Source organism: Chelmon rostratus, chromosome 20 (assembly GCF_017976325.1).
Source record: "Chelmon rostratus isolate fCheRos1 chromosome 20, fCheRos1.pri, whole genome shotgun sequence".
NCBI lineage: Eukaryota > Metazoa > Chordata > Actinopteri > Chaetodontiformes > Chaetodontidae > Chelmon > Chelmon rostratus.
Window position 1 is genome coordinate 13,483,122 of NC_055677.1, and position 16,449 is coordinate 13,499,570.

Consider the following 16,449-nt stretch of genomic DNA (forward strand, 5'->3'; position numbering starts at 1 on the left):
ACACAGCCCAGAGAAAGCCACACAAGACTAAAACACTGATTTATACCTCTCTCCATCTCTCTGTCTCTTTATGTTTTTTTGTGCTCTGTTATCCCCCTATCCCTTATCTCTGCCTGGGTTTTTGTTTTGATATCTACGCATGTGTACATCCATCTGACTCTCTTTTGTTGCCTGTGTGTGTGTGTGTGTGTGTGTGTTTCCATTTTTCTTTGTGCATAGGGGTGCAAGCTGATAGAAACAGCCGACCAGGATCTAACAGACTTCACCAAGTGTCTTGCAATCATGGTGGAGGAAATTCAGAGCCGACAGTTACAGGTAAACATCCACTGCACACCACACAGTCTTGACATTTTTATTGTTAAAAGGAATAGTTTGGCATTTTGGTGTTTGCTCTCTTTGCCAAGAGTTGGATGGGAAGATCAATACCACTCTCATCTCTGTTCTGTTGAATATGAAGCTAGAGCCAGGAAACGGTAAGCTAAAGACAGGAAGCCTACCAGCACCTCACTAACCGACAAATTATACTGAGTATTATTTGTGAAATGTGCTCAGGTTTCCCACGTGTCATGGAAAACCTGGAAAACAGTCATGGAAAACAAGAAAAAAAGTAAAATGTCTTAGAAAATCTTGTGTTGTCTGAGAATGAACTACGAGGCTATCTATCATATTAACGTTCAAATGGTAGTTTATGGTATTTTATATATTTATGTAGTATTTTGAATTGGCTGCTCTCATGTTGTGGAAATGCTGTGAACACATCCCCAAGTCACATCACGTGGTAGCTCCTCTAAGTTGGATGGCATTATATGTAATGTATGTAAGTGTCTTTCTTCTTCTAACCTAATTATTCGTCGTTGCTGGCCGGTACAGTTGGACAACAATGAATGGGAAGCCAGAGTTAAAATAATGAATGGGAGCCCAACTGTATGCGAGTCCAACACCGGCTAACGCCGGCACCGCCTCTTCAAATGCAATGCAGCATTGTTAAAAGTGAAACGGACCATTACATGACAGTAAATGCTAAACTTTTGTAGCAGTAGCTCACAGTGGGTGGATTAGCCTCGTTAAAGTCTCCACGTAGTTTTATTGGTAAAGGGGCTAAAGTATGGTGTGATAAGCGATAAGTGATGATAAGTTTTATTATTATTATGTATTTACAGAACACTTGCTGATCATAGAGCACAAAGAGCTTTCCAAATAAAATACAATGATGGAATAGTGTAAAAAATAAATTTAATGTAATATCAATATTAAAACAAGGCAAGAAACAAATCAACAGTGAGAGCAGATAGTAGTAAAAGAAGTGACATTAACACATCTAAAGGTAATGGGCGTGCACTCTTTTAAATCTTACTTTTCCACAGAGGAACATATTGGCGTATGGCGCGATCCCTCTCTGTCACACTAGCCAGATCGTCACTGCAAATGTCCTGGAAAAGCAGCAGTGAGCAGTGACTTCCTAGATGTCTCACTATCAAAAATTATTTTTAAAAGGATATTGTTGCAGCTTTTATGAAGGACTAGCAGTGGTTACAGTGCTGGGTAAGATGAATAAGTAAAGCTCTCCTCTCCAGCCTCTGAGAGGTTAGTGCCCCTGAGCAAGGCATTCGGTCCTCAGGAGCTTAAGATGAGCTGTTCGGGGGTCAATAGTGTTGGACTCTGGTTGACTGCAGGCATATCCAAGGTGTGAGTGTGCGTGGGTGCTTGAATATGAAGCGCTGTGCTGCTGGAGAAGAACATACATGCTCACACAACATTCCCGGAAGACATAACATCAGCCACATTTGCACACTCGCATAAAATGCGAAGTGCAAATGTGGTTTGCCTTGATTTAAGATGAAATGCTTAACTTTTGTTGTGATCTTTGTCAAAGTGTGACGCATTTCCGAACGACCTGATATCCAAAACTCGGAAATGAGCTGCCAGCCACGGCGAAGCCCCCGTGCCCGGCCAGCTGCTGCAGAGCCAGACATATAGTGATCTGATCCAGAGATTGACTCCATTTCCATTCTGACTCACAACATGTCAGCCGAATCGCACAAAATGTACGCCACGAGAGAAATATGGCATATAACAAACAGCACATCTCTAATTTCAAGAATAAAAACAAACAGTATTTACATGAGTAATATGAGTAATAGTGTTCTGTTTATCTATATGTGTGCATACCATATATCGATCTTTCTGTCCTCTTCCTGTCTATCTCCTTCGCCTCTCGCTCTTTCTCTATCTCTTTATTCTATCCAATAATAGCGTTTTTAGCAGCATGCTGAGTGTTGCTCCAATCACCGCCGAGTGCTCCAATCACTTCACATCTCTAAGCTGATGAAACACCGCGGAGAAGACGCTTGCGGACACACAAAAATGCACTTCATCTCACACAGAATGCACACGTGTTGCCACACTGTGCATTTTCACTTTGTTTTTTGGCGTCTGGCTTTAAGAGGAGATATACTTTTGTCCTTCCCTTCCGTGGGCCTTTTTTCCCCCCCTCGGCCTAGCTAATATTTACTCTGCCTTTGAACTGGTGCTGAGTGTTTGTCCGTCTATCTGCCGGCGAGAGATAGGAGCCCGGCAATCAGTTTTTGACGTTCTATAAGAGTTGCTGATGATGACTTTTTTGTTTGTTTACCAGGATTTTTCCACTTTTCTTTACCAACTATGACTCTTACTTGAACTTTTGTTCCCTTCAGCACTTTGTGAATAGGAGTAGGTTATATAAAAGCGGAAGTTTCCTGATGATTTAATATCATGCCTTGTCATTTTGTCTTTTGCTCACCTTCACTAATTTCCCTCCACTGAGACCGTTTAAATGAACCAAATGCACAGATGAAATAACAACAGGACGACTTGTGGATTACTGTGCATTGTGCTGCAGTTCTAGGCTGTTCAAGATTCAGAGTATTAGCCCCAGAATGTTTTCATCCACACAGCTTAGGGCTCGATTTTGAGAATTCATGTGATATTATGTTGTGTGAAAATCCAAAGAATGCTATCAGGGGATTATGGTGGGTGGTTGGCTGTGTGTGTTGATACTGTATATGTGTATTGATATCAAGTAGTTAGTTTGTGGCGTGTGTGTGTGTGTGTCCCAATGTCTGATATGTGTGCACGTGTTAGCTTCTCCCTCCTTGCTTCAGTGTTGCAGCGCTACTGTTTTCATTTTCTCCTCTCTTTCTCTGGTTATCTGTTCATCATCCTTAATAAATGGATGTGAGTTTTTGTTTTTTTTTTCGCGCTGCTCTCTGAGCCAGCGTTGCTCGCTCTGGCTCCCCCGGCCAATCAGGAGCGAGCACAGCCGGATCTGTTGAGCCAGCTTGTTGAGTTTTATTCGCTCAGTCGTGAGATTTTCCTTGCCCTGCTTGTTTTGTTTTGTTTTTGGTAAACAAACATGAAATAGGAACAAATAAAAACTCACACTCTTATAGAGAGTTTGATATGCGTAGCGGACACAACACAAGTGTGATGGGAAGCGGAAGATTGAGCATGCTTGTGTGTCATTGGACGCTGAAACACAATGCACCTTTTTTTTCCCACTTGTTCTCATTGCTTTTTGTACTCTTCAGCATTCTGAACTTTCTTTGAGCTTTTCTGTTGCCTGACACCGACTGATACTCTTCACTGATAGTGTTCACTGTTGGTTTGATCCCTCCACGCCTTTCTTATTCCTCCTCCTGGTAGCGGCTTTGGTCCTGTCAGGACATCTTTGTGTACGAAACATTTGTTCTTCAGTAAGCAATAACAAAGGTGGGAGGGACATCAGAGGTGAATTTGGAGGATGGTTTGATGGATGGGCGAAAGGGCCAAGCCTAATGTTGATAAGACGTTATTTAACAATTTTCTGTATTTTCATTTTTAAAATAGATTCTCTTTTAAAGTTACATGAAATGAGCAATTTCTCTGTGCCATTCTTAAAAACATGTAGTAGCCGAGTAGCCACGCTGCGTGACACAACCCTGATGTTGTGCATTATGCACAAAATGCACAACACCTCTACACCTGTTTGAGCAATGCTTGCTACAGTTGTAGGAAATGACTGAGCTTTTTTTTTTTTTTTTTTTAATGAACTAGATCTATTTTTGAAGACTTGCATCTTTTATAGGAATGAGTGACCTTCGGGCTGAGAGCCACAGACAGCACGCAAGTCTGAAGGTTTTGAGGGACAGACTAACGCCTCGATGGTTTTGGTCTTTCCATGGGATTTGTTTAACAAAAAATATACGTGTGTGTGTGTATATATATATATATACACACACACACACACACAAACAGATATACATACATATACACATTTATGTTTAGTCATGCCAGCATTAAATACACCCATTTACTTTGGTGGCATTTGAAGTCGTTTTGAAGAAATGAGCCCCAGAGGAGCGGCGCGTATATCCGTATAATGCGAGTAATCGGGGCGTCCACGCGCAGCCTCTATATAACGCATAATCTGCGGCGAAACTCGTTCATATTCCAATATTCTGTTATGATATGCTGGTGCTATTCCCCTCTGAGCAGGCAGTCAGCTAGTTTAGCTGTAGTTTGGCACAGCTATGGTTCGTTATTGCGTATTCGTAGCCAACCGCCTCAGAGTTAGCCGTGTTGTGGCCGGCTGCTCGCAGCGCCTGACGTTCAGTTATGACATCATCCATGTCAGAGGTAGTTGCCGAGAGATGCCGGATAAGATGTTGATAACATGCCGCCACGGGCTCAGAGGCCTTCTAGACTCTGTTGTTCCCATCTATTTGGAGTAACACATGAATGGAGTTCTCTGTGTAGGTTAATGCAGTGAATTTCAGATTTGTTTATCATTTTGTTACCCTTATTAAATCAAAGTATTAGACTATATTTTTTTCATAATCTCTCTCTCTCTCTCTCTCTCTCTCTCTCTCTCTCTCTCTCCCCCCCTCTCTCCCTCTCTCCTTCTCTCTCTCACAGAGGGGAGTTTGTTTACCAAGTGTTGTTGTTTACAGTTTAGGCAATGCCTCTGCATGTGGGGGCGTCAGCCAGATGTTGCGTTAACCCTCAATCTCAGCACTTGGGTTTTGTTTCAACTCCATTGCTTGAGGAAGTTGCTTACGATACATTCAGTTCAGTAAATAGTCTTTTCCCATGACATACAGTAAGGAGCTACAGCACAAATTTCATCTGAGCTCTTTACCTTTTGGCAAATGCTGAATACGCTGAAGTAATGGTAGGCTGTTGAAGTGGTAGAGGGGAAATGAAAATGCATTTCAGAGTGGTGGAGCAACACTGCTGGAGCTTCCTGTGCTGTAATTTACTTAATGGGTTAATACACGCACATATAGTTGCATGCAGAAAAACCATCTTTTACAGTAGCAAATGAATGTAGGCCGTGTGATCTGCCTGATTAGTCACTCCTGCAAAAAGTAGTTTAGATGTAGCCCAAGCAATAACAGTCAACATCAGCAAAGGTAATAGAAAATAATTTAACCTCTTCCATTCTGTGTGTTTATTTATTTCTTTGCAGTATACACGGCTGAAGTGCAAACACTGAAGTGAAGTGTGATTGATGGTGTTTGGTTCATTTTCTGTGTTGGCGTGACTGTCAGTCGTCACCCTCTGACAGCGCCTCTGCCCTCTAGACTCTGTTGGGTTTTAAGGCTGTCAGCACTGGTGCCTGACTGCTCAGGGACTTTGTATAAGGATATAACTGCTGAGAGCTGTAAATATTGTACTTAAGTGAACTGCTGGCTCAAAGTTAAGAAGGACCTTATTTTAGCTCTGAGGTTGCAGGAAATGGTCGTAGTTTAAGTAATCCACTTAGCTTACTTGCTTTGCTGTTAACACGTTCCCCTCTTAAATCAAGGGACTGGTGTTTACCCTCATTGTAATGGCCCAATTCCTTCTTTGATCTACCGCTGATTGTTTATCTCTCCTCCATCTCAGTTCCCTCTCAAAGCTCCGTGTCCTTGCTGTTTCTTTCCTTTAATGTCTGCTTGTCCCGATGGTATTTGTTGTTGTGCTTCTTTGTTTTTTATTTCCTTTCTTCATTAAATGATAAGGCTGGTGATATTCCATATTTTTTGTTACTGTCAACAAATCCCATAAAAAGACCAAAGACAGTAATGCATTAGTCCGTCTCTCATTAAATTCTGACTTTATTGTATGGTAATGAAGGAACCAGCCACCCAGTGAAACTGTGTGGCTCACTGTTTTTAATAGTTTCCAGACCACGACGGACCTCTATGGCACAGAGGAATGAGCTATATCAGGTTTTGACTACACAAACAGTACTTGTTCAAATCAGTTCATTATCAGTTTTGGTCCTTATTTATCATGCTCCTTTCCTAAATTCAGTTCTTCCAGTCGCAGTCCATTTTACACACCTAACATTTCACATATGCATGACTTTACAAACACACTGAATGCAAACAACCATAACCATATTATCATGAGTCTCGCTCAGAGTTTTGTGCAGTTCAAATATTTATTAAACCCTTTTTTTTAACAGGATTTGTTTTCCCCTAAAATAAGTATGTATTATTTGGATCTAAATGCAGAATCCAATGCACCTTTTTTGTCTCTTTTGTCTTTGTGTTTCTGCAGCCCCTTCTATCAATTTTCTTCATTGAAACAAACAACAGGATCTTGTCAGAGAACCTGTCAGCACATCAAACCATGGCGATTTTGTGTGTTTGTGTGTGCATGTGCATGTGTCTTATTAAATTCCGTTTGTCTTTCCAGGTGGATGCCATAGTGACATTGGGTGGTCTGGCTGGCAGATTTGACCAGACCATGGCATCTGTTGAGACCCTCCACCATGCTCTGTCCATGACACAACTCCCCCTGTTGATCATACAGGGGACTAGCCTGGCATACCTACTCAGACCCGTGAGTGCATTATAAACACACAGTACTAAGCCTTCACATGCCCCGTGTCCTATCCATTGGTTCCCATTTAATTTCCACATGCATAATGAAATACATGAAACTAAAGGTGGACTTATTATGGATGTATCTGTATTTACAAGTCACATATAAACACTACATACACAAGCAGACCCACATCACCTTTCCCCCAGCCTACACTAACATGCCGCTCTCCTGCTTTACCATCCCGGAGCCCCTCTATTCGCCCCTCTCCCAGTCCGTCACTTCATTTTCTGTTCTCTCTCAAAAATGTTCTTTTCCTTGCTCTGCTTCCACCTTGATTGGAGTGTTGAACACTTTGTTTCTTTGTTAAGTGATCACTTCAAGAACCCCCACACACACTTACACACACACGCTCACTCACTTCTCCGCTCTTTTGGTGCCCCAATTTGCTGTTGTGCATGAGAGAGTCTCTTTTGATGCTCCCAAATTGTTTTTCCTCAATGCCAGCCACTTTCTCATGCTCCTCAGTTGATTGAGTTTACAAGTGGGCCGAGAAGCCGCCATTTGGGACACACACTGCCCCCCCCCCCTTCTTTTTCCCTGTGTTGTTTATTTGCAGGATCTTCAGGATAAACAACTAACTGTCACACTTCCTCATGACACCTTGTAATACGTTAAGTAAACCCTTCTCTCATGCGCTCCCTCCCTACTTCTTGTCATTATTCCAAAGGCGCATTGTCATTTGCTGCTTCATACCTCGACACCTCCAATTAATCTTACTTCAGTGAGGGTAAATTAAGCTCGTTTGTCAACGCAGCTCCAATTCGCTAGCGACTGATGAACGCAGACGCCTGTACATGAAGGTGAACGCAACCTTCGAAAGACCCAGTGCTATTTGTTCAAGTTACATCTGTAATTGAAGTGTTTACAACTTTTACCAAATATCCTTACCGCCTGTATTCCGTGCAATCACGGCTCTGTTACGTGCTTGGCTTCGGGATTTGACGGTACAATCAATACATGGAGGGTCGTTCATTTCCCGTACACAGTCAACACAAACACAGCAAATTAAGAGCAGAGTTAAATTACCAGTTATTTCCATTTTGTAAATTTGACAAGTGACGATTATGTCATCTGAAAACATATCTTATATTGCCTTAAACCTAGTTAGAAATGTAATATTCCAGTAAACATGCACATTTAGCTTCTTTATTGCAGAGTAAATCAGTGCAAGTCTGAGTAACAGATATGCTCTGATTTAATCAGGATTGTGCCTGTTTGTTTTAGCTTTTGTTTCCCAGAGGAGGTGTCAACATGTTATTATGCTATCTTTGGGAAATATGCAGAACTCTTGTGTTTTCTATAGCTGGCTCAGGGCATTGCATAATTCTCATGTCTTTTATTAAATTATGGGTAGGGACACTGCAAGGGCTGCGGGCTTGTTTATTCTGAGTCCCTACACGACAAGGAGATGTTTTAATCAGTTGAGGTCCCAAGGTGATTCTAAATTTACTCAATTTGGATCTAAAGAAAAAAGTTGCGCTGAGTTCATCTGTTTTGTTGTTTTTCTCTCTCTGTCTGCTGGATTGAGTCTCGGTCGGGGGGCCAAGCAGAGCCACATTTAAGTTAGCATCCCAGCACCTGAAGATGCTTGAGAGAGCCTGTCTGTGTGTTGTGGCACAGGAAATGCACAGCGCTGTGTCAGCCCGATCCGTGCTATAAATCATTCTGTAAGTGCACAGACTCTAGGTCAAATGTACAAGCTTGTTTTCCTGATGCCCTTTTGAGGAGTGAAACTTGTCAGTACAGGTGCTGATTTAAATGATAAAGTGTGATAGCTGCGGTATGTGAGCACATCCCAACTTCTGCTGGAGCAAGTTAGCAACGATGTGGCATTCAAAATATGAAATAAATAGAAACATGAGGTAAAGAGCTGACCTAGGATGGTCTGTTCCACATAGAATCCCAAAGACATGTGCAGAAGTATCTCCACAGAGAGCACCAGTAGATAATAATAACATTTAGGTAATGATTTTAATTATGTCAACTTTTGCATATACATATGTTTAATTGTGTTTAATGATGATATTTTACAGAAATTGGAATATCCACCACCAAATCACTGTAGTCATCACACAAAGGGAACATGAAAACTTTCTCTTTGGTAGTTCCATCTTCATCCCTCTTCTTGTCCATGTCTCTGCATGTGTGTGTGTGTGTGTGTGTGTTCGTATGCAGGTGCACATGCATTTGTTTTCCCTTTTCTCTTTTCCTCATGCACCGTCTCTCTGACACACTTACACAAAGAGACTGTGTTTATGTATAGAAAACAACCGCAGGGATGTTTCCTTGAACACCAAATGCACCAAAGCTTAGAATTTTCCCATCATTTTTTCCCTCTGGGTCCGCAGCTCCAGGAAGCCAAGCAAAGGAAACTCTGCTTTAAACATGTCACATTTTCAAGATTTCAAACTCTTAATTGAGTGTGCCTGTCTTTGCTGTCTTTGTCTGCGTCTGTATGATCCTTTTAGATGACTGATCTAAGCTCTAGCTGTCAACGCTTTTTGTCTTTGTATTTATGCTTGGGTGTATGGCAGTTTGAGCGTACATGGCATTTGTAGCCTGCCGATATTAAAAGTGTTTATGATACACAATTATCAAATTTCAGCTATTTTTGGTTTCCTGCAGAAGCAATGTTTCCTCAATACATAGACATAGTGTTTGTGCAGAAGTGAGATTGTGGTGTTATGTTACATCTGTTTTGTACACTGTGAATGAGAGAAACTTTGTTTTGACCTTTTTACATTCAAGGATCAGGCTTTATTATAACTAGTGCATTCAGAGCAAAGTCATTATTCAGCCTGAAGGGTCTGACACTACCTTGCACCTACTGTGTGTGATGCGTTCTTTTTGTCTCCAAGCCCCAAATTCTCAAAGGGGTGCCATGACATTTTGAAATTTTGTTCATGTTTATTTTCTTTGTAGAGCACTTTATAAAAAGACGTCACTGCATCTCAAATCTGTTTCTTCAACTAATCGTCAGATGTCTTACCACTGTCAGCTATCCTCTCTCATCACAGATAGGTACTGTTCTTTCTAGGCTAACAAGATACTATGGTACACACTGCCCGTTGACTTCAAATGAAGTATTCCTAATAGTACAACCAGTTGCAGCACTTTTCAAGTGAAAAGCTGGTTGTTCGTACAGTTATGGGCTGTCAGTGCTAAAATCTTTTGGCACCCCATGACACACAGTAAAATAAGACTATAATTCAAAATGGCAAGGTATCCTTTTTAAGTGTGGGAAGGAACTGAAAATGGGTTGCAGCTTTGACAAGAGCAATAATTTAATTTAATGAGCCTTGTTCCCTGGGCGGAGAAGCTCAGTTTCTCATTTGGGTCTGGAAAAGTTTAAGAAGTCTTGCTCCGCATTTGTTTTCTTTTTTAGTTTTTTTTCTATCTCATTGTTTTTCGGCCCGTGCGCGCACACACACACACACACACACACAGATAAATGCTCATTCATTTTCTCACTCACGCTGTGTGTCAGCAGGGCAGCCACAGACTGGGGGTGAACACAGGCCTGGAGGGGGACTGGTGCAGCCTCATTCCAGTAGGTGGACCCTGCCAAACAATCACCACTGGACTCAAATGGAACCTGAGTGAGTTCAGTTTTATTATTTGTAGCAGCCAGTAATTAGTCACCAACTTTGCCTGGTACTAAACTTAATTTGTAGGCTCAGTTAAAAAAAACATTTTTGCTCATATAAAAGCAACATAATAATAAATTGAGTGTGAAAGTTCATTTTTGAACTTGGAAACAAGATGGCGAATTACCTATTTTGTCAAAAATATATGAGATGTAATTAGAAATTGTGTGTCTCCTTTAAAAGACTAATACAACTGCCCTGCAAATATCCAGAAAAAGTAGACATGTGGTGAAGAGAAAGGAAGAAAACAATGGGTCTTGTGCATTTTCATATTCTTCTCTCAAAAGTTCGTCAGATGTGATTGTACAAGTGTTCCAAGTCAGACTCACCTAACCCTCTTAACTGCACCAGCCTTATGTAAATTGCTCATTTCAGCCCAATGAATGATGAGATTTGATCATTAAATAATTGATGCCCCTAAAATTGTTACATGTTTTGCCCCATTTGTGGGGAAGTTTCATTCACAAAAATGTTACCAAAGAATAAAAAGAAGAATTTCGCAACAACAACAACTGCAATGCACAAGTTGCTGTGCTGAATATGCTTATTAAAATCAGTAAATCAAAAAAAAAAAAAAGTAAAGTGGAAAACCATGATGATGATTACAGTGGACAGAATCTACATTTTTAATTGTTTGATTTAATTATTTTTTTTAAATTGCTATTTTCTGTATCATATTTAATTGGTTATGGTTTTATGATTCCTGAGTCAAGTGTTTTTGATTCCCTGTGGAGAGAAGCAGACTATAAGCACATTACCCGTGTGAACACCCTTGAGTCTTGATTAAACTTATGTGAAAATATACGTAGTGGTGATATGTAGTATGTGTTTCAGGTCTTTAGTGCATTCTTGATATTCTGGCACAGGTTGGAAGACCACTCCGCTGATATCACGTGAGGAATTTAATATCAAGTGCTGAGAAAAGAGCTGCTCCCTTCCCTGCACACAACAGTTAGCTACAGGCTTGAATTTAAATTCACAGTGGAAAAAAGTTCCACTGAATTTTCAACATGCATAATAAGGTACAGTAAAGTACAGATGCTTAATTTGCTTCACTCAAATGAATCTACACTTTAAGTTTACACAAATTTCATATATTCATGGCATGTAGTATACACAACAATGAGCTTTTCATATTCTTGAAAATTGTGCGAAATTTCAATCAGACACCCATCTGAGGACCCCTGTAGTCTTACTCCACTCTAAGCCTTATGGCCAGCTGTGTTCTTAATGAGTTGGCACAGACCAAACTGCCACTGGTGTCGGGGGGGGGACCCGGACCTTCTGTCAGCGGGGTTGCATAATGTGTCTGCTTCTTGGTGGGTGTCCACTCTCGGTATCTGTGCGTGCGTGCATAGGTTTCTGGGAGTCTATACACTCGAGCGAGCACGCCTGTGTGTCCGTGCTTGTTTGCACATGTTTGTATGCGCGTTTGAATATGCAAGTGTGTGTGTGTGTGTGTGTGCGCGCACCTCCAGCCCTGTTTATTAACTTGCTTTTTATAGATGTGTGTTTTTTTTGATCAGCTACTGTGTGTCGTATATTTACTCAGCACACCTGTGAGATGGCCTTCTGAATGGTAATGAGAGGGACTTTATACATGAGAGTCCTATGCAGATTAGCCAGTGATAACAAGATGCCTAATTAATCACATGCATATTTAGAAGGCTGGAAGTAATGATTTCCCGTTGGGGCTGGGAGGAAGGACCAGAATATGAAACAAAAATTAGGAATAGTGCATCTGTTTTTTTCCACATATGTTTGAGTCCTGCATGCATGAGTGCTTATATAGCAACAGTGCATCTTATCATACTGTCTTTCATTTATTTGTGCATTTATTTTTACTGTTCAGATCTGTGTCCGTGCAGGGTTTTCATTGCCACTTCCTCAGGGGTCCAAATCAGCTCCGTGCGCGAGCATCACTCTCGGGTGACACGAAGACTCTTTAGAAGTCCATTGAAATGATCCCCCACACTTGGGTTCAAAGCCTGTCTGTGATGAAAAATATATGATCTTTCCATAAAGAAAGAGTTTTGGGCTGTCAGCCATTAAAGCCTTTCTGCCCCAAAGGAGACTTTGCGCTTGCATCTAGAGCTTTTGCTTTAAAGAATAAAATTGTGTAATGATTCATAATGTTTTGATCCAGAATGCACATTTGGAATGTGAAACTTTTTTTTTATGGTTGTTGTACTCCAGGGGAGTGTGCAGGATGAGCTGAAATACCCTTTGCCCAAGTTAATTATATCAGGTTAATTTTTTTTAATGTAAGCTGATCAATAATTTATATTGTTGTGAAATTAGATCAGATGCAGTTTACACGTGTGCTCGCAGAGCTGAGCTCGAGCTTGCAGAAGATACAGTTTTTGTCGAATCTTTATCCAAGTCTTGAGTTTTTGTCATTTGTATTTTCTCTGCAACAGTGTGAAATGGTTGGTTTTGGAATAAAATGGCAAAGCTGTGAGGTTTGGAGACAGAAAATTGTGCTTTAAAGTTTCAACAAATTACAGAAAATTCATAAAAATATCTAAATATACACACAAGCAAAATTCCATTCATGTCCCTTATAGTGAATTAGTGGATGGATATCTCGAAACCTCAAGAAAGTACATGACTAGATACCAGTAGGTAAAATTAGCTTTTGTCATTTTGTTTAATTGGCCTTTTAAGACATGAGGGTCTGGCAGAGACACCAGCGTGAACTTTACTGGAACCTTGGAGCACATGGGTCGATGCCCCACGGTACGTGGGGAAAGGAGATACTGCTGGCAGCAAAGTCGACTCCTGAAGGTCATGGCAGGAACAATCTGCTCAGAAACTTCTGCAGGCAATTTGCAAATAATGGCATTTTCTTTGAAAGATAAGTAAGCAAGAGGTGATGGTTTTCTGAATGTTTTCAAGGGCTGCTCCTTGAAGAAACTCCAACACCGCGACCGCACTTTAGCTTCATTCGTTGCATATTTTCGTGTTAATTCTATATCTTAAAAAGCGTGCAACAGGGAAGTGCTAATTCCTTAATGATTTAGCATACTTAAACCATGATTCTCTCAGCATATGTTTGATGCAGACTTGTACTGTAGCTGCCCTGGAGCTACAGTTGTGCTTAAGAAAAACTGGAATTTTGAACTTTTGAATAAATCATTGTCAAGGTAAATATATAAAACTGTTGTGATACTAATTCTTAGTCCCATGGCCCAGCACCTGCAGTAGAGGTTGAATGGCAGACCCTTCAGAGCCTTTCAGTCTGTTGGCTAGTGAGAACAATAGCAGGCAAGGCAATCTGCAACGTCACCGAGGCAGCGGAGAAAGCTGCTGGATGGCCGTGGCTCTAGAGAGTCTTTGTTGAGGCTGCTGTCTAATGAAAGGACTGCACTGCGGTAATGATACTAAAGGAGGGGAGTGTACTACTAAATAATGAAGTGACTGCAGTGTAGTAAAGGTAACGATGTAGGAGGGGATTGTACAATGCTATAATGAAGTGGCGGCTATGTGCTAATAGCTATGCAGGAGGGCTGTGTATGCCTCATATACTGGCGTTAATGTAATGTGGTAATGAGTGTGCTGGCCGGAGAGACGGGTGCATGTCTGAGTTGGCATGAATCTGGCATGAGTAAGCTGTAGTCATTCCCACTGTCCGTTTTCACTTTGTTCTTCCCCTTTACTTTCCAATTTGCTCTCATTCTCGTCCTCTCTCACACTCCCGCTATCGCTTCCCTCTCATTATGAGATACTGTGACAGCTGAGCTGCTTATCACCTTCTGTATGTAACATTAATTTTCAATCATCGGTTGTAAAATCCCCCGAGGGAACTGTCAGGAAATACCGTCTGTGTGTGTGTGTGTGAGTGCATGTGTGTATCCGTGCACACATATACTGTCATCCTATTGCTTGTGTCTGTGTGTCCATGCATGTGACTGAACTTGCATTCATGCATACGTGTGTATTTTAGAAGGTTTGTGGGATTACATTAGCTGAGGGCAATATTCCTTAATGATATCATTTCCCACAAAAGCTTTTTAATATTCACGCTATTATGTCACATGCACACACTCCATTGTACACCCCACCCTTCCACTTACATGTGATAAGTAGACAGGGATGTCTCCAGAGTATCTCTACATTTGTGTCATCTTAACTAAGGAAAGGCACACACATGAAAACACAAGGTACAAAAAAGTACATGCATAATTACATGCATATGATATATGGTCATAGCATATCTCTTAAGGAGGTGTCTCTATTTTATTTGCAGTCAGTGCATGAGGAAAATTAAGTGGGTCAAGGAAATAAGGCAATTTAGATTTTGCTAATTATACAGATTCATGCCTCAGACTAGTTGTTGGGTATAAACATCTTTAATCAGGAAAAGCCCTGAGGTTAAATATGTCTTACTATCTGTCAACATGTTGAAATACTCACACAGCCTTATGGTGTAAATTCTCAAATGAAAGCTGGTACTCAAATTATCAAACAAAACATAGTAAACTCATCATAATTTCCTTTTTCACACCAATTCCATCAGTACAAATAATTTGAAATTACTATCAATGAAACTCAACCTCAATTTTTTTTTCAAATTAAAAGCCCACCAGGAGAGTATCAAATAAAGGCCTGGTTCTGTGTGCTTTTGAGGTCAATAACTCATAACTATTTGAGAATTTGCTGTATGTATACTCATTGTGTATACATGTGGTGACATTGAGTTACCAGCAGCCTACTTCTTTATAAAACTTGCAAGGTGCCAGATCGATTTCTGATATTCCAGCAAAGCTCCGAATGCAGTGACCACATCGGTGCCCCACCTAATTTTGTTCATATACGTGCATTGTGCAGAAAGGTTGGGTGAGGTAATAAGTGAAGAGGGAGCATTGCAGAGACAAAGGGAGAGGTAAACGGGGAAGGAAGGGAGCGACTGATTGAGAAAAAGAGCAATTCGAGGCAGGAAAAGATGGATCTTGGGGAAGAACTGAGATCAGGATGAAAAACGATTGTGCTGAGATGACATATGAGAGGGAGAGGAAGAGACATGGCAGGCGTCTCATTCATTTGATGTTTGAGGATGCTGACACACAGCAGGAAATGGAGGATTATGGAAAACCTTTGGAAATGTTTGGGAGCTTTTAGCAGGAGCTTGTGTGCACGTGCACACACACACACAGTCATGAACTCAGCTGTAATGTTATATTAATTTCTAGCAAAGTATTTTCTGCCCTTCCTTGTTGGACGAGAAGTTCTCTGGTTCCCTCATCTAACTGTCTTTTCTGTGCTCACTTCTTTTATATTCCAATTATTTGATGTCAGATTACAGAAGGTAGCATAGGTGAGGGCTTTTTTCCAGTGAGTGAATTTGAACAGCAGACAGGCTAGAAGGGATGCAGTTTCTGTCTGCAGGACACTTCACTACTGCAGATGCTTGGCAGTTTATTGGCCAACAAAACAGCTTCATCCAGTCAGTGTATTTATTTCCTCTAGTTTCACTTTCCCCCAACCTCCTACTATTTACTCTTTACCCAATCTCTGTTGAAACGTCTGTGAATCTCATACTTCAGACAGAGGCAGTGCAAATTTGTTGAGTGTTTTATTGAACAGATCAATTCATGCTGTCCTACTTGAATTTGCAAAAAACACTCTTGACCAGGGTTTAAAGTGTGCCACTGCATAGCTTTGGCAGGACAGGGTCAACACAGGTTTCTCAGACGAAAAGATATGTGGTCATTGAAGGGGTATTGCAGGATTACTGTTACCTAGATAAAGGAGTTGCCTTCCTGCCCCCCACAACCATGTAATTTGCTTTTCAGTCTCAGAGATATTTCACAATGATTATAGAGTATAAGTTGTTCTATTAAAGTAATAGACATTTAAGAAATGCACTTAATTGCTCCCTTGCTGAGAGTTAGATGAGACGACTGAT

The 16,449-nt window shown here is 40.9% G+C and overlaps 1 protein-coding gene across 1 annotated transcript in view; it reads left to right on the forward strand.

Moving 5' to 3' along the window:
* The window catches only part of tpk1 (thiamin pyrophosphokinase 1), a 70,092-nt gene that overhangs the window by 35,563 nt on the left and 18,080 nt on the right, over positions 1-16,449 (forward strand). Inside the window, exons 6-8 of the mRNA XM_041961098.1 lie at positions 220-315; positions 6,703-6,849; positions 10,385-10,493. Coding sequence (XP_041817032.1) covers positions 220-315; positions 6,703-6,849; positions 10,385-10,493 — 352 coding nt within the window. The remainder of the gene's footprint in view (positions 1-219; positions 316-6,702; positions 6,850-10,384; positions 10,494-16,449) is intronic.